The sequence below is a fragment of the Salmo salar genome, chromosome 29 (genome assembly GCF_965601325.2).
Source record: "Salmo salar chromosome 29, fSalSal1, whole genome shotgun sequence".
In the NCBI taxonomy this organism is placed as follows: Eukaryota; Metazoa; Chordata; class Actinopteri; order Salmoniformes; family Salmonidae; genus Salmo; species Salmo salar.
The window spans coordinates 39,288,243-39,306,767 of record NC_138319.1 but is presented as its reverse complement, the minus strand read 5'-3'; the positions used below and the strand labels follow the sequence as shown (position 1 = coordinate 39,306,767).

The 18,525-nt window shown below is 45.2% G+C and overlaps 1 protein-coding gene across 2 annotated transcripts; it reads left to right on the top strand.

Moving 5' to 3' along the window:
• The first annotated feature begins 281 nt into the window (after nt 1–281).
• Nucleotides 282–18,083, top strand: sbspon (somatomedin B and thrombospondin type 1 domain containing). 2 transcript variants are annotated; one of them, XM_082970826.1, is made up of 6 exons: nt 282–655; nt 6,808–6,883; nt 7,175–7,293; nt 8,192–8,270; nt 13,925–14,101; nt 14,860–15,018. In XM_082970826.1, the coding sequence occupies exons 1-6, from the start codon at nt 433–435 to the stop codon at nt 14,903–14,905; spliced, it is 720 nt and encodes a 239-aa protein (XP_082826952.1). In that variant the 5' UTR covers nt 282–432; the 3' UTR covers nt 14,906–15,018. The 2 variants fall into 2 exon arrangements, with proteins under 2 accessions (XP_082826952.1, XP_014037295.3); XM_014181820.3 differs by lacking the exon at nt 14,860–15,018 and adding an exon at nt 15,035–18,083 and having other exon boundaries at nt 285–655.
• Nucleotides 18,084–18,525: the final 442 nt, after the last annotated feature.

The window sequence follows — 18,525 nt, the reverse complement described above, 5'->3', positions numbered from 1 at the left end:
AGCTAATCTGAGCTGGGGTAGGGAGTATGTGTACTGTTTCCTGCTTGATTGAAGTTTGTCCCTGTCCTTCTTACTCTGACAGTATGGGAGATCTGAAAACACACTGAGTATACGACACACATACACACACAGGCTCTAAAACACGCACACACACAGAGAGAGAGACTGTAGACACAGAGACGACACACACACACACACACAGAGACTGTAGACACACACACACACACACACACACACACACACACACACACACACACACACACACACACACACACACACACACACACACACACACACACCACACACACACACACACACACACACACACACAGTAGAAAGGACGCGGAGACAACACACATACATTGTTATTTTGGAGAGACAATTTCAGCCTCTTGTGGAATCCTTGGAGGTCCCAACTTTTTGTCCCCGACGATGGCGTCATCCGTGGATTATGTGTTGTTGCTGGTAGCTGCCGTGCTGGGATCGTACCACGTGGAGGTGGAAGGGGGGTGCGCTGGGAAGTGCTGCCGGGGTTCAGATATCACCTGTGCAACGGCAGACTGGAGGATGGACCGTGTGTACGGCACCTGCTACTGCGACGAGGGCTGCCTCAGGACCAAAGACTGTTGCTATGACTACCCCGCCGAGTGCCCAGGTAAGGAGGATGGGTGGAGTCACTACAGTAACGGCTGTCACGGTTGTCATGGATTTCCCCGAATGTTACCCTATTCCTTATGTAGTGCACTACTTTTGACCAGGGTCCATAGCACTATATTTGACCTTTATTTAACTAGGCAAGTCAGTTAAGAACAAATTCTTATTTACAATGACGGCTTACCGGGGAACAGTGGGTTAACTGCCTTGTTCAGGAGCAGAACGACATATTTTTACCTTGTCAGCTCTGGGATTCAATCCAGCAACCTTTCAGTTACTAGCCCAACGCTCTAAGCACTAGGCTACCTTGCGCCACAATAGTGTAATGATGATGAAGAATTGTGTGCAGTCTATGTTATTATGTAAGACTGGAAACGGTATATACAGTGAAGTATTCATACCCCTTGATTTTTCCAAATTTTGTTAGGATGCCATTTGAATTAGTGGACCATATAGTATATGGAAAATATTGCCATTTAACATGCATTTTACAGTATCTGGCCGGGGAAACAATGGATACATTCTACAGTATCTGGCCAGAGAAACAATGGATACATTCTACAGTATCTGGCCAGAGAAACAATGGATACATTCTACAGTATCTGGCCAGAGAAACAATGAATACATTCTACAGTATCTGGCCAGAGAAACAATGAATACATTGTACAGTATCTGGCCAGAGAAACAATGAATACATTGTACAGTATCTGGCCAGAGAAACAATGGATACATTCTACAGTATCTGGCCAGAGAAACAATGGATACATTCTACAGTATCTGGCCAGAGAAACAATGGATACATTCTACAGTATCTGGCCAGAGAAACAATGAATACATTCTACAGTATCTGGCCAGAGAAACAATGAATACATTGTACAGTATCTGGCCAGAGAAACAATGAATACATTGTACAGTATCTGGCCAGAGAAACAATGGATACATTCTACAGTATCTGGCCAGAGAAACAATGGATACATTCTACAGTATCTGGCCAGAGAAACAATGGATTCCTTCTACAGTATCTGGCCAGAGAAACAATGAATACATTCTACAGTATCTGGCCAGAGAAACAATGGATACATTCTACAGTATCTGGCCAGAGAAACAATGGATTCCTTCTACAGTATCTGGCCAGAGAAACAATGAATACATTCTACAGTATCTGGCCAGAGAAACAATGGATACATTCTACAGTATCTGGCCAGAGAAACAATGGATACATTCTACAGTATCTGGCCAGAGAAACAATGGATTCCTTCTACAGTATCTGGCCAGAGAAACAATGAATACATTCTACAGTATCTGGCGAGAGAAATAATGGATACATTCTACAGTATCTGGCCGGGGAAACAATGGATTCCTTCTACAGTATCTGGCCAGAGAAACAATGGATTCCTTCTACAGTATCTGGCCAGGGAAACAATGGATTCCTTCTACAGTATCTGGCCAGGGAAACAATGGATACATTCTACAGTATCTGGCCAGAGAAACAATGGATACATTCTACAGTATCTGGCCAGAGAATCAATGGATACATTCTACAGTATCTGGCCAGGGAAACAATGGATTCCTTCTACAGTATCTGGCCAGAGAAACAATGGATTCATTCTACAGTATCTGGCCAGGGAAACAATGGATACATTCTACAGTATCTGGCCAGAGAAACAATGGATACATTCTACAGTATCTGGCCAGAGAAACAATGGATACATTCTACAGTATCTGGCCAGGGAAACAATGGATACATTCTACAGTATCTGGCCAGAGAAACAATGGATACATTCTACAGTATCTGGCCAGGGAAAAACAATGGATTCCTTCTACAGTATCTGGCCAGAGAAACAATGGATTCCTTCTACAGTATCTGGCCATCGAAACAATGGATACATTCTACAGTATCTGGCCAGAGAAACAATGGATACATTCTACAGTATCTGGCCAGAGAAACAATGGATACATTCTACAGTATCTTGCCAGAGAAACAATGGATACATTCTACAGTATCTGGCCAGGGAAACAATGGATACATTCTACAGTATCTGGCCAGGGAAACAATGGATACATTCTACAGTATCTGTCCAGAGAAACAATGGATACATTCTACAGTATCTGGCCAGAGAAACAATGGATACATTCTACAGTATCTGGCCAGAGAAACAATGGATACATTCTACAGTATCTGGCCAGGGAAACAATGGATACATTCTACAGTATCTGGCCAGAGAAACAATGAATACATTCTACATTGTAATTTCCTCCATATTAAAGGAATACTTTGAGATTTTGACAAAGAAGCCATTTATCTAATTCCCTAGTCTGATGAACAGGAACAGCTGGCATGCTAACTGTTCCTGTAGACTTTCATTCATTGCGCTAATGCTAGTTAGCATTGGCTCATGAAGTTACTGTACCTCTACCTTCCTTCATACTGAACAGAGAGACATAAACATTTTATCCACAAAGTTATTCTGTTGCAGCTAGCGATATAAATAAAATAATGATTTTTCACCCCCCCAAAACAAACACAAAAAATTTTTCAAGAAAAAAAATTGTATTTACACGGACCATCTGCAGTACCTATATTTGAGAACCCGTGTTCTAACCTAACCCTAGGTAAAGAAACAGACTGGTGAATAAATAGGTAATCTATTAACTGTACTTGCTCATTGGTGCTGTCAATGTTTGCATCCCAAATGCCACCCTATTCCCTATTTAGTACACTACTTTTGGCCAGGGCCAACTATCCAGTAGGCCTGGAAGAGATGTACACTGTTCAGACACAACATACTGTATATTCAGAAATGTATCTGCACTTCTTTAATTGTGAAATGAATATAGGAGAATATAACACATTAGATCTGGTACAAGATAATACAAATAATTCCAGTTTAGGCGCAATTTTGATTTTGTGTATGTGCAATGTTTTAGAGTGATCCAATGAACCATTGCATTTCTGTTCAAAATGTTGTATCAAGTCTGCCCAAATGTGCCTAATGTGCCTATTAATACATTTTCAAGTTCATAACTGTGCACTTAACTGTGCACTGTCCGTTTATATGGGCCCACATTCTCTAGTTCATTCACTCTACTTCACCTATAAGTACAGTATGGCAATGTCTGAAATAGCATCCTGTATAGTGGACTATGGGCCCTGGTCAAAAGTAGTGTACTATACAGGGAATAGGGTGCCATTTCAAAGTGTTAGGACCATAGAGTTATGAATTAGAATCCTCAAATGGACGTTAACCTTCTCATAATGGGATAAAGGTCAGCCATTTTGGTCAGGGAGTTGGTCAAACATGGTTTGCCAGAGCTGTGATAATATATCGTATAAAATAATGAATTTGAAGAATTTATCTGCACTGTATCTTTGTTATCTCGCTAGCCAGTCAGTTTTAGAGGAAAGATTCTGTCATTTTCTTTTTAATTAACTGCCAATATGCCGACATTCCATTCAAACAATGCAGTCCATCCACAGCAATACACTGGCTGAAATCAGTTGATGATAGGATTTAGGCAAGTTGTAAAAGCAACATGTACTGATATTGTATGATATAATAGTGTAGCCATGGTTTTGGAATAAGAAATATTACTGAGCAAAAATATAAACACAACATGTATTGGTCACGTGTTTTGTGAGCTGAAATATAAGATTATTTTACATACACACAAAAAGCTTATTTCTCTCAAATGTTGTGCACAAATCTGTTTACATCCCTGTTAGTGAGCATTTCTCCTTTGCCAAGATAATCCATCCACCTGACAGGTGTTGCATATCAAGAAGCTGATTGAACAGCATGATCATTACACAGGTGCACCTTGTGCTGGGGGAACAATAAAAGGCCACTAACAAATGTGCAGTTTTGTCACACAACACAATGTCTCAAGTTTTGACTGCAGGAATGTCCACCAGACCTGTTGCCAGAAAACTGAATGTTCATTCTACCATAAACTGCCTCCAATGTCATTTCAGAGAATTTGGCAGTACGTCCAACTGGCCTCAAAACTGCAGACCACATGTAACCACGCCAGCCCAGGAAATCCACATCCGACTTCTTCACCTGCGGGATGGTCTGAGACGAGCCACCCGGACAGCTGATGAAACTGTGGGTTTGCACAACCAAATAATTTCTGCACAATCTGTCAGAAACCGTCTCAGGTGAAGCTCATCTGCGTGCTCGTCGTCCTCACCAGGGTCTTGACCTGACTGCCATTTCGGCGCCGTAACCGACTTGAGTGGGAAAATGTTCACCTTTGATATGTGCTCTTCACAGATGAATCACGGTTTCATACTCACAAGACATGTCACCCACTGAGCATGTTTGGGATGCTCTGGATCAATGTGTACGACAGCGTGATCCAGTTCTCACCTTTAGACAGCCATTGAAGAGGAGTGGGAGAACATTCCAACAGGCCACAATCAACAACCTGATCAACTCTATGTGAAGGAGATGTGTCGTGCTGCATGAGGCAAATGGTGGTATGACCAGATACTGACTGGTTTTCTGATCCACGACCCTACCTTTATTTTCTGAAGGTGTTTGTGACCAACAGATGCATATCTGTATTCCCAGGAATGAAACCCATAGTTTAGGGCCTAATGAATTAATTTAAATTGACTGATTTCCTTATATAAACTGTAACTCAGTAAAATGTTTTGAAATTGCTACATGTTGCGTTTATATTTTTGTTCAGTTTATATATTTTATATTGATAAATATGAAATGTGCATCTGAGACTTTTATTATGGCATTGTCATTGAGATTTTATGTTGGGACTATTATTCTGAAAATACCCTAACCAGACTCAGACGTGTGAGTGACAGAGAAGTGAAGCGATGGAGATGTAGCCTAATGTGCTACTAAAGTTTGTGCTGCTGCTACTTGGAAGGATTCAACTACAAAAAAAAGAACTCAATTGTAACCCGATTCTTTATCGTCGATCCCAAGGGGCCCTTTCGGAGAAGGTGTTGGATAATTAGTTTAATATTTAGGGTTACAATAGCACACACAGCCTTCCAAGAAAACAAAAATGTAGACATTTATGGTCTGCTTACATATATTTTAGAGGGTATTTATACAGAAAATGTGTATAAAACCCATATAAACTGCAGTTATAATTATATGATATTATTTTAAGTTGACAAAACCATTTTTTTTACTTTGAATTAAGCCTCTTCTGGCCGTTCATTCCAATTAGACTGGTTTCTGACTGATCTGATATAAACTATGATGCCTAGTTTCAATCGTAACTCATTTACTTTGTATGAATTCGCGGACAGGATGGAATTATGGACAAATATGTCAGGAATGCACTTCCATTAATCATTATCTGTATCCCGAATATCACCTTATTTACAATGTAGTGTACTACATATAGAGTTGAATAAGATCTCTGTGGTATTTCCTGTAGGAGTCAGCCAAGCAGAGTGTACCTAATTCCAGACACATCAAAGACCAGGTACTCAGAGAGCGTGAGGAGAGCATTGAAAAGAGAATGACAGGATTAAATGGGTCAGTGGCTGTATCCAATTCATTCAGCTTTACAGTTACATTCAGATCACTAAACGCTGTACAGAAACACTAATCCTTCAAATCCAAGTATGTGTCCCAAATGGCACCTTATTGTTGTAGGGCTCTGGTCAAAATTAGTGCACTTTATAGGGAATAGGGTGAATATTTCTAGAATATTGAGCAGTCAGCTGAGCAAACTGTACACACCCTTGACTTGTTCAGTCTTCAGTCTTACAGAACTTCGGTCGTCAAACTAACAAAGCCTCAGGAGTTTTCACTCCTGGTACTGAGGATTCACAGGGCGTGCAGGCTTTAGTTCCAACCCAGCACTAACTAATCTGATTCAGCTAAATCAAAGCCTTGATGATTTGGTAGGTGCGTTTATCCTGGGCATGAACAAAAGCATGTACATCCACCAGGAGTGAAGGACATGGCAAGTGTATGAATATTAGGTAATGATTCCCTGAATGGTCTTTTAAAGATACATGTGTATCAAGGACAGTGTTATGTAGCAATGCTGTGAATGTACTATTAACGAAGCGTTAATGAGACTCTATATAGCTGTTATGTCACGCGTCGTCTTTATAGGTGTTTGTGAAGATACTCAACGCAAATAATGACACTGTTGTCTCTCGTCCAGCCCAGTCGTGTGTGGTGACTGAATGGAGTCACTGGAGTGGCTGTGCCCAGTCCTGCCAGCGGTCCATGAGGGTCCGGTGAGTCCTGTGTTTTATTTATTAGTCCTGTTGGCAGCCAAATTAATGGGAAAATATCTGATTTGTCAAAAGACTAATTAGTAGCGAAAGATCAGAATTAGGCTTCTTGTGTAAACCGTTCTTTTGTCCTACACTGAAGACCACATTAGATACACTAAGTGTACTTAACACTCGTGTTATCTTCCTGTATTGATTTTATTTGTACTTTAAAAAAAAATAAGCTTTTTAAAAAACTACAAATTGTGTTTTTATTCTTAACCCAATAATCAATGAATCATCAATGGATTGTAGGCAGCGGCACATTGAGCGGGAGCCCAGAAACAACGCAAAGCCATGTCCCAGCTTGGAGGAGCAGGCAGGCTGCATGGTCTACCAGTCAAACCATGGAGAGATCTGCGCTCAGAACACAGGTACACACACACACTAAACTAAACCAACTGAGTCACACTGTTGCATGGTTTTAACCTGGGGACTGTGTTGTTATCTCTCTAGGTCCTGGTTCTAACCTGGGGACTGTGTTGTTATCTCTCCAGGTCCTGGTTCTAACCTGGGGACTGTGTTGTTATCTCTCCAGGTCCTGGTTTTAACCTGGGGACTGTGTTGTTATCTCTCTAGGTCCTGGTTATAAACTGGGGACTGTGTTGGTTTCTCTTCAGGTCCTGGTTATAACCTGGGGACTGTGTTGGTCTCTCTCCAGGTCCTGGTTCTAACCTGGGGACTGTGTTGGTTTCTCTTCAGGTCCTGGTTATAACCTGGGGACTGTGTTGTTATCTCTCCAGGTCCTGGTTTTAAACTGGGGACTGTGTTGGATTCTCTCCAGGTCCTGGTTCTAACCTGGGGACTGTGTTGGTTATCTCTCCAGGTCCTGGTTCTAACCTGGGGACTGTGGATCTCTCCAGGTCCTGGTTTTAAACTGGGGACTGTGTTGGTCTCTCCAGGTCCTGGTTCTAACCTGGGGACTGTGTTGTTATCTCTCTAGGTCCTGGTTATAACCTGGGGACTGTGTTGTTATCTCTCCAGGTCCTGGTTATAACCTGGGGACTGTGTTGTTATCTCTCTAGGTCCTGGTTCTAACCTGGGGACTGTGTTGGTCTCTCTCCAGGTCCTGGTTATAACCTGGGGACTGTGTTGTTATCTCTCTAGAGTCCTGGTTTTAACCTGGGGACTGTGTTGTTATCTCTCTAGGTCCTGGTTATAACCTGGGGACTGTTTTGGTTTCTCTCCAGGTCCTGGTTATAACCTGGGGACTGTTTTGGTCTCTCTCCAGGTCCTGGTTCTAACCTGGGGACTGTGTTGGTTTCTCTCCAGGTCCAGCTTTCATCACCACCAGGGAGTTTGGTAAAGGAAGAACAAAGCATGACATCTACGGAGCACCTCTGTACCCTGGGTATGCTGCATTATACATGTTTTACGACTGTTCTTTAAGGAGCAATGAACAGTTATGAAGGCTTATAGCAAGTTGTATAATGCTCTATTACACCCGTCTACTCACATACTGGTGACTTTAAAACAGGTTAAAGTTTATCGGCTGTGAATGGAGAAACCTGAGGATGGATCAACAACATTGTAGTTACTCCACAATACTAACATAATTGACAGAGTGAAAAGAAGGAAGCTTCGACAGAATAAAAATATTCCAAAACATGCATCCTGTTTGCAACAAGAAACTAAAGTAATACTGCAAGAAAAAGTGGCAAAGCAATAATTATTTTTGTCCTTAATACGAAGTGTTCTTTTTGGGACAAATCCAATACATCACATTACTGAGTACCACTCTCCATATTTTCAAATATAGTGGTGGCTGCATCATGTTATGGGTATGCTTACAAGGATAAAATAGGATAACAAATAAATGGCCAAGCACAGACAAAATCCTAGAGGAAAACATGGTTCTGTAACGCTTGATGTAGTGGGCATGGAGTCAGGCGCAGGAAACAAGAGTGTTTGCTATCGGGCTTTAATGAATGCACCGTCAAAAGAATATAGACCCAAGAACAACAACAGGGTGTAATCAAAAAACACAAGGATCCAAAAACACGTACCACTACACGAAAAACAGTGAACGATAGAAATAAGCCCGCACACAGAACAGGTGGGGAAACGGGCTTAAATACCCAACTAAACACTAATGAGACACAGGTGAAACCAATAAAGACAAAACCAACAGAAAAGGAAAAAGGGATCGGTGGCAGCTAGTAGGCCGGTGACGACGACCGCCGAGCGCCACCGGAACAGGGAGAGGAGTCACCCTCGGCAGGAGTCGTGACAGTACCCCCCCCTGACGTGCGGCTCCCGCAGCGCGCCGACACCGGCCTCGGGGACGACCCGGAGGGCGAGGCGCAGGGCGATCCGGGTGGAGGCGATGGAAATCCCTCAATAGAGACCTCTATAAAAGGGTGTCTAGCCCCCTCAAGCCAGTGTCTCCACACGGTCAGAGCCCTGACCACAGCCAACAGCTCCCTGTCCCCCACATCATAGTTACGCTCTGCCGGACTGAGCTTCCTAGAAAAGAAAGCACAGGGGCGGAGTTTCGGTGGCGTACCCGAGCGCTGAGATAGCACGGCACCCACCCCAGCCTCGGACGCGTCCACCTCCACTATGAATGGTAAGGAAGGGTCCGGGTGCGTCAACACAGGCGCATCAGTGAACAGTGCCTTCAACTGGGTGAAAGCTCTGTCCGCCTCTGTCGACCATCGCAAACACACCGGCCCCCCCTTCAGCAGTGAGATAATGGGAGCCGCCACTTGGCCAAAATCCCGGCTAAACCTCCGGTAGTAATTGGCAAAACCCAAAAACCGCTGCACTTCCTTCACCGTGGCTGGAGTCGGCCAATTACGCACGGCCTTAACGCGGTCACACTCCATCACCACCCCCGAGGTGGAAATGCAATAACCCAGGAAGGAGACGGCTCATTTGGAGAACTCACACTTCTCAGCCTTGACGTATAGGTCATGCTCCAGCAATCTCCCAAGCACCCTTGGCACCAGGGACACATGCTCGGCGCGGGTGGAGGAGTAAATCAGGATGTCATCGATATACACTATCACGCCCTGCCCATGCAGGTCCCTGAGAATCTCGTCTACAAAGGATTGAAAGACGGCTGGAGCATTCTTTAACCCATACGGCATGACGAGGTACTCATAGTGGCCCGATGTGGTACTGAATGCAGTTTTCCACTCGTCTCCTCCCCGGATACGCACCAGATTATACGTGCTCCTGAGATCCAGTTTCGTGAAAAAACGCGCTCCGTGAAATGATTCCACCGCCATAGCGATGAGAGGTAGTGGGTAACTAAACCAAACTGTGATGGAATTGAGACCTCTATAATCAATGCACGGACACAGACCTCCATCCTTTTTCTTCACGAAAAAGAAACTCGAGGAGACGGGTGACATGGAGGGCCGAATGAACCCCTGTCTCAGAGATTCCGTGACATATGTCTCCATAGCCAACGTCTCCTCCTGAGACAAGGGGTACACGTGACTCTTGGGAAGAGCAGCGTTTACCTGGAGGTTTATCACACAATCCCCCTGTCGATGGGGTGGTAATTTAGTCGCCTTCTTCTTACAGAAGGCGAGAGCCAAATCGGCATACTCAGGGGGAATGCGCACAGTGGAAACCTGGTCTGGACTCTCCACCGTCATGGCACCGATGGAAACTCCCAGACTCCTACCCGAACACTCCTCTGACCACCCCTGGAGAACCCCCTTTTTCCACAAAATCTTGGGATTGTGACTGGCCAGCCAAGGCACCCCCAGCACCACTGGAAACGCAGGTGAATCGATAAGGAAGAAACTAATTAGCTCCTTATGATTCCCCTGTGTTACCATGTCCAGTGGCACCGTGGTCTCCCTGACCAGCCCTGACCCTAATGGCCGGCTATCTAAGGAGTGCACGGGGAAGGCGGAATCTAACGGTACTAGTGGAACTCCCAGCTTAAGGGCGAGTCCGCGATCCATAAAGTTCACCGCTGCGCCTGAATCGACTAGCGCCCTATGCTGGGAACAAGGGAAAAAATCAAGAAAAAAAATTAAAACAAACATATGACCAACACAGGGTTCTGGGTGAGTTTGGTGCTGACTCACCTGGGGTGAATGAGGAGTGTTCTGCCTGCCTTCTCGACTCCCAGAGGGACCCCCCCAGCACCGGTCAACTGTGTGTCCTCGGCGACCACAATTGGTGCAGGAGGAGCGCCCTCCTCCGGTTCCCTGAGATGCAGCCCCTCCCAGCTCCATGGGAATGGGCGCGGGAGGGCTAGGAGGTGGAACTGACAGGACCCTTTCTGAACGCCCGCGGGCAGCCAGCAGATTGTCCAGTCGGATTGACATGTCAATCAGTTCATCCAGGGAGAGTGTAGTGTCCCGACACGCTAGCTCCCTGCGGACGTCCTCCCGGAGGCTGCACCGGTAATGATCTATTAGGGCCCTGTCGTTCCACCCGGCCCCCGCAGCCAAGGTCCGGAACTCCAGAGCGAAGTCTTGCGCGCTCCTCGTCTCCTGCCTGAGATGAAACAGTCGCTCACCCGCCGCCCGGCCTTCTGGAGGGGGATCGAATACGGCCCAGGGTAGTTCTCTCTCGCTGAGTTGGGGCTGTTCCAGACAGCGTTGGTCCATTCCAACGCTCGCCCCGTCAGGCAGGAGACGAGGAGGCTGACACTCTCCTCTCCCGAGGGAGTTGGCCTCACAGTAGCCAGGTATAAGTCAATCTGAAGCAGAAACCCCTGGCACCCCGCTGCTGCTCCATCATACTCCCTCGGGAGCGCAAGACGTAATGCTCCAGAACCAGACGTAGGAGGGAGCGGAGTAGGTAGACTCATCTGGTGAGTCGGAGGCGAAGAGAGGAGACCACTCCTCTCCCATCGGTCCATCCTCTCCATCATTTGGTCCATCGCTGACCCGATTTGATGGAGTACGGTGGTGTGGTGGAGGACCCGTTCCTCCATAGAGGGGAGAGGGGTGGCGGCTGCTCCTGCTGACTCCATACTTGAAGGTGCGGGCTTCTGTAACGCTTGATGTAGTGGGCGTGGAGTCAGGCGCAGGAAACAAGACTGTTTGCTATCGGGCTTTAATGAATGCACCGTCAAAAGAATATAGACCCAAGAACAACAACAGGGTGTAATCAAAAAACACAAGGATCCAAAAACACGTACCACTACACGAAAAACAGTGAACGACAGAAACAAGCCCGCACACAGAACAGGTGGGGAAACGGGCTTAAATACCCAACTAAACACTAATGAGACACAGGTGAAACCAATAAAGACAAAACCAACAGAAAAGGAAAAAGGGATCGGTGGCAGCTAGTAGGCCAGTGACGACGACCGCCGAGCGCCACCCGAACAGGGAGAGGAGTCACCCTCGGCAGGAGTCGTGACAGGTTCAGTCTGCTTTCCACCAGACACTGGGAGATACATTTTCCTTTCAGCAGGACAATAACCTTAAAGACAAGGCCAAATATACTCTGGGGTTGCTTACCAAGAAGGCAGTGAATGTTCCTGAGTGTCTGAGTTACAGTTTTGACTTAAATCTACGGCAAGACCTGAAAATGGTTGTCAAGCAATGATCAACAACCAATATGACAGAGTTTGAAGAATTTAGAAAACAATAAATGGGCAAATATTGTAGAAACCAGGTATGGAACGCTATTAGAAACCTACCCAGAAAGACTCACAGCTCTTAGAGACCTACCCAGAAAGACTCACAGCTCTTAGAGACTTACCCAGAAAGACTCACAGCTCTTAGCAACTTACCATGAAACACTCACATATATTAGAGACCTACCCAGAAAGACTCACAGCTCTTAGAGACTTACACAGAAAGACTCACATATCTTAGAGACTTACCAAAAAAGACTCACAGCTCTTAGAAACTTACCCAGAAAGACTCACAACTCTTAGACACTTACCCAGAAATACTCACAGATATTAGAGAGTTACCCAGAAAGACTCACAGCTCTTAGAGACTCCCACAGAAAGACTCACATATATTAGAGACTTACCCAAAAAGACTCACAGCTCTTAGAGACTCACCCTGAAAGACCCACAGATTTTAGAGACTTACCCAGACAGACTCACAGCTCCTAGAGACTAACCCAGAAAGACTCAGAGATATTAGAGACTTACCCAGAAAGAATCACAGCTCTTAGAGACCTACCCAGAAAGACTCACAGCTCTTAGAGACTTACCCAGAAACACTCACAGCTGTAATCGCTGCCAAAGGTGCTCCTGCAAAGTATTGACTCAGGGGTGTGAATACTTATGTAAATTAGATATTTCTGAATATAATTTTTTATAAATGTGCAAACATTTCTAAAAACATGTTACACTTTGTCATTATGGTTTATCGTGTGTAGATTAGTTTATAATTGTAATTTTTTTTGCCCATCTTGAATTCCAGCTGTAACACAACAAAATGTGGAATAAGTCACAAGGTATATGAATACTTTCCGAATGCACTGTACCTCTTTAGTTCAAGGGGACCTGTGGTACGTACCTCTTTAGTTCATAAGATTTCAACAATCATTCTGGTTTGAAATATGAGTCTTTTTTTAAATTTATGGCATCACGCCATCATCACAGCAAAAAACAACTAGGGATTTTCTACAGCCCAAATGAAGTGTTTTCTCACCAGGATATCTAGATCGCACGTGCGCACACACGCACACACACACGCACACGCACACACACACACACACACACACACAGAGTCTGAAATGTAAAGTCCCAGCTCCCTCCTGCACCCCTGTAATTATTCAATCCAATTACTTTTGTTGCATCTAAAAATGGCTCCCTATAGGCCTTGCTCAAAAGTAGTGCACTATATATAGGGAATAGGGTGCCATAGGGCTCTGGTCTAACGTAGTGCACTATATATAGGGAATAGGGTGCCATAGGGCTCTGGTCTAACGTAGGGCACTATATAGGGAATAGGGTGCCATAGGGCTCTGGTCTAACGTAGTGCACTATATAGGGAATAGGGTGGCATTTAGGATGTACACTGTGTGGAATGGTACGTATGATATTTCAGAACCCTCCTCCGTCAGGTTCTGTATGGAGTATCAGATGGAGTCTCTGACTACCCAGTGTTCGGTGGAGAACAGGCCACACACCCACTGGATGCAGTACCTACGGGAGGGCTACACGGTGTGTGTGGCGTGCCAACACCCCGCCATGCGTAACCATAGCGGCAGCTGCCAGGGAGACGGACAAGAATCCAACAGGTACGGAGTCACGGACGGATCATTTTAAAGACGTTTGGTATTATAAAGAAAGTTATGTAAGCCCTGTTCGAACCAGCGCAGCTATCTAGTGCAGATTCTGTAGTTGGGCTATGATGTCCAAGCCCCTGGAAATGACACTAGGTGATTGGTCATACAGGTATATTATTCAATGTGTAGACTATATTACAGTACTGTATTCTTAGTTTATGGTTACATTCATACAAGCTTAGCAAAACAGTTGCATGGATGAAGACTAGTCTATAGTCAGGATAGGATAAATGTCTGAGGGTTTTTTTTTCAAACTGAAAGGTGAAAAATGTTTTCACACACAGCAGTTGTGTTGTCGTCAGTGTGATCTTTGCGCTGCTATAGATTTGACCCCTCGCCACTCCTGTTAGAATGACCTTTCAGAACATGTATTTGTACATTTTCTGTATGTATTTCTGTATGTATCTATGTATTTCACCTGGTATCTCCAGGTCTTTTCCTTTAACCCTGTGTATCATGGACTGCCTCCACCAATACAGTACTATTGGTTTTGTCGGAAGTAGTGAACGACTGTAGAGAAATATTCTCTTAAGGAAAATGAAAACAGGTGTTCTTAGTGGACTAGTGTCTATTGTCAGCCGTACTAACCTATGACCTGTGAGGAGCTGCTCCATTGGCTGGCTGTGAGCCATACTAACCTATGACCTGTGAGGAGCTGCTCCATTGGCTGGCTGTGAGCCGTACTAACCTATCACCTGTGTGTTTTCCAGTGAGGAGCTGCTCCATTGGCTGGCTGTGAGCCATACTAACCTATGACCTGTGAGGAGCTGCTCCATTGGCTGGCTGTGAGCCGTACTAACCTATCACCTGTGTGTTTTCCAGTGAGGAGCTGCTCCATTGGCTGGCTGTGAGCCATACTAAACCTATGACCTGTGTGTTTTGCAGTGAGGAGCTGCTCCATTGGCAGGCTGTGGGGAACTCTCGCTGTCGAGGAACATGGAAGAAGGTCCAGAGAACAGCATACTGCTCCTGTCCTCACGTCCACAGCTTCATTTTCATATAAACACACAGGAAGTCTTACTTGCGGTCCTACTTGCACCCTATTCTCTATATAGTGCACTGCTTTAGAACAGTCAAACAGTATCCTTGGCCTAGAGAGACTTACATGGTTATCAAAATGTCACGCCAGGGTAAGGCCTACACGAAACACAGCCCCTGTTTTAAGGGCTTCTAAAATCCCCTATGGGAAAAATTAATGTGGGAAAAAGTGATTGAATCCATTTTTGATGCTAGGGTTTATGAGTGTTATGACTGGTACTCTATAGGGCTCTGGTCAACAGTCGGGAATAGGGTGACTGGTACTCCATAGGGCTCTGGTCAACAGTAGGGAATAGGGTGACTGGTACTCTATAGGTCTCTGGTCAACAGTAGGGAATAGGGTGACTGGTACTCCATAGGGCTCTGGTCAACAGTCGGGAATAGGGTGACTGGTACTCCATAGGGCTCTGGTCAACAGTAGGGAATAGGGTGACTGGTACTCTATAGGTCTCTGGTCAACAGTAGGGAATAGGGTGACTGGTACTCTATAGGGCTCTGGTCAACAGTAGGGAATAGGGTGACTGGTACTCTATAGGGCTCTGGTCAACAGTCGGGAATAGGGTGACTGGTACTCCATAGGGCTCTGGTCAACAGTAGGGAATAGGGTGACTGGTACTCCATAGGGCTCTGGTCAACAGTAGGGAATAGGGTGACTGGTACTCTATAGGGCTCTGGTCAACAGTAGGGAATAGGGTGACTGGTACTCTATAGGGCTCTGGTCAACAGTAGGGAATAGGGTGACTGGTACTCTATAGGGCTCTGGTCAACAGTAGGGAATAGGGTGACTGGTACTCCATAGGGCTCTGGTCAACAGTAGGGAATAGGGTGACTGGTACTCTATAGGGCTCTGGTAAACAGTAGGGAATAGGGTGACTGGTACTCCATAGGGCTCTGGTCAACAGTAGGGAATAGGGTGACTGGTACTCTATAGGGCTCTGGTCAACAGTAGGGAATAGGGTGACTGGTACTCTATAGGGCTCTGGTCAACAGTAGGGAATAGGGTGACTGGTACTCTATAGGTCTCTGGTCAACAGTAGGGAATAGGGTGACTGGTACTCTATAGGGCTCTGGTCAACAGTAGGGAATAGGGTGACTGGTACTCCATAGGGCTCTGGTCAACGGTAGGGAAAAGGGTGACTGGTACTCTATAGGGCTCTGGTCAACAGTAGGGAATAGGGTGACTGGTACTCTATAGGGCTCTGGTCAACAGTAGGGAATAGGGTGACTGGTACTCTATAGGGCTCTGGTCAACAGTAGGGAATAGGGTGACTGGTACTCTATAGGGCTCTGGTCAACACTCGGGAATAGGGTGACTGGTACTCCATAGGGCTCTGGTCAACAGTAGGGAATAGGGTGACTGGTACTCCATAGGGCTCTGGTCAACAGTAGGGAATAGGGTGACTGGTACTCTATAGGGCTCTGGTCAACAGTAGGGAATAGGGTGACTGGTACTCTATAGGGCTCTGGTCAACAGTAGGGAATAGGGTGACTGGTACTCTATAGGGCTCTGGTCAACAGTAGGGAATAGGGTGACTGGTACTCCATAGGGCTCTGGTCAACAGTAGGGAATAGGGTGACTGGTACTCCATAGGGCTCTGGTCAACAGTAGGGAATAGGGTGACTGGTACTCTATAGGGCTCTGGTCAACAGTAGGGAATAGGGTGACTGGTACTCTATAGGGCTCTGGTCAACAGTAGGGAATAGGGTGACTGGTACTCCATAGGGCTCTGGTCAACAGTAGGGAATAGGGTGACTGGTACTCCATAGGGCTCTGGTCAACGGTAGGGAATAGGGTGACTGGTACTCCATAGGGCTCTGGTCAACAGTAGGGAATAGGGTGACTGGTACTCTATAGGGCTCTGGTCAACAGTAGGGAATAGGGTGACTGGTACTCCATAGGGCTCTGGTCAACAGTAGGGAATAGGGTGACTGGTACTCCATAGGGCTCTGGTCAACGGTAGGGAATAGGGTGACTGGTACTCTATAGGGCTCTGGTCAACAGTAGGGAATAGGGTGACTGGTACTCCATAGGGCTCTGGTCAACGGTAGGGAATAGGGTGACTGGTACTCTATAGGGCTCTGGTCAACGGTAGGGAATAGGGTGACTGGTACTCTATAGGGCTCTGGTCAACAGTAGGGAATAGGGTGACTGGTACTCCATAGGGCTCTGGTCAACAGTAGGGAATAGGGTGACTGGTACTCTATAGGGCTCTGGTCAACAGTAGGGAATAGGGTGACTGGTACTCCATAGGGCTCTGGTCAACAGTAGGGAATAGGGTGACTGGTACTCTATAGGGCTCTGGTCAACAGTAGGGAATAGGGTGACTGGTACTCCATAGGGCTCTGGTCAACAGTAGGGAATAGGGTGACTGGTACTCTATAGGGCTCTGGTCAACAGTAGGGAATAGGGTGACTGGTACTCCATAGGGCTCTGGTCAACAGTAGGGAATAGGGTGACTGGTACTCTATAGGTCTCTGGTCAACAGTAGGGAATAGGGTGACTGGTACTCTATAGGGCTCTGGTCAACAGTAGGGAATAGGGTGACTGGTACTCCATAGGGCTCTGGTCAACAGTAGGGAATAGGGTGACTGGTACTCTATAGGGCTCTGGTCAACAGTAGGGAATAGGGTGACATTTTCGACCCAGTAAGTCATATCCACACCAAAACAACACACAATCAATGTTATGCATCTTTATTTAATTGTTTAAACTATTGTTATAAGAACATTTGAGTAACTTTTCCATGGAGAGACAACCACATGACATTTCACAATGATAGATTGAACTAATTTACTATACACAATGCTGCTCTCGTATTGTCACTCTTAATATTGCAGAAATAAAACACACTGTATAAGAAATTAAATAAAACGATGAAAGACATTTAACAATGTTTTTTTTTTCTTCTCATTTTTATCAAACATTTAGTTTGATGGTTTTAAGCTTTGTGTGTTTTAGTTATTGATAGTTAGAAGCTATTGATAAGTTAACTAGAGGTTATAAATAGTTTTGCAAAAATGTTAATCTACTGTACAAGTTTTCAAACTGTGTTTGTCCACAGCAGGATAAACAGCTCCCTCTGCTGGTTACTGGTAGTAATAACATAATCACAACAGCAATTTCCTCAACAATACACATTTGCATTGAAGCGGCATGTTAACAAAAGCCCGGGATTCAATCCGATCGCTGGTTGTAGACAATGCAGTTTTTAAAGGCAAGATTATTGCGTTTGTGGAGATCGCATTCATAGTAAACTCTGCATATGTCAGCTCAATTGGAAATGACCTTAATCGGATTGAATCCCAGTCTTAGTCACACTCAAAGTGGCAACTCTGGA

What these genes read in the sequence shown, in the direction of transcription:
- sbspon (XM_014181820.3), top strand. Translation starts at nt 433, where the DNA reads ATGGCGTCATCCGTGGATTATGTGTTGTTGCTGGTAGCTGCCGTGCTG. An exon ending in CTACCCCGCCGAGTGCCCAG is followed by an intron (nt 656 to 6,807) that starts GTAAGGAGGATG and finishes TCTCTCGTCCAG; the next exon opens with CCCAGTCGTGTGTGGTGACT. An exon ending in GACGGACAAGAATCCAACAG is followed by an intron (nt 14,102 to 15,034) that starts GTACGGAGTCAC and finishes TGTGTTTTGCAG; the next exon opens with TGAGGAGCTGCTCCATTGGC.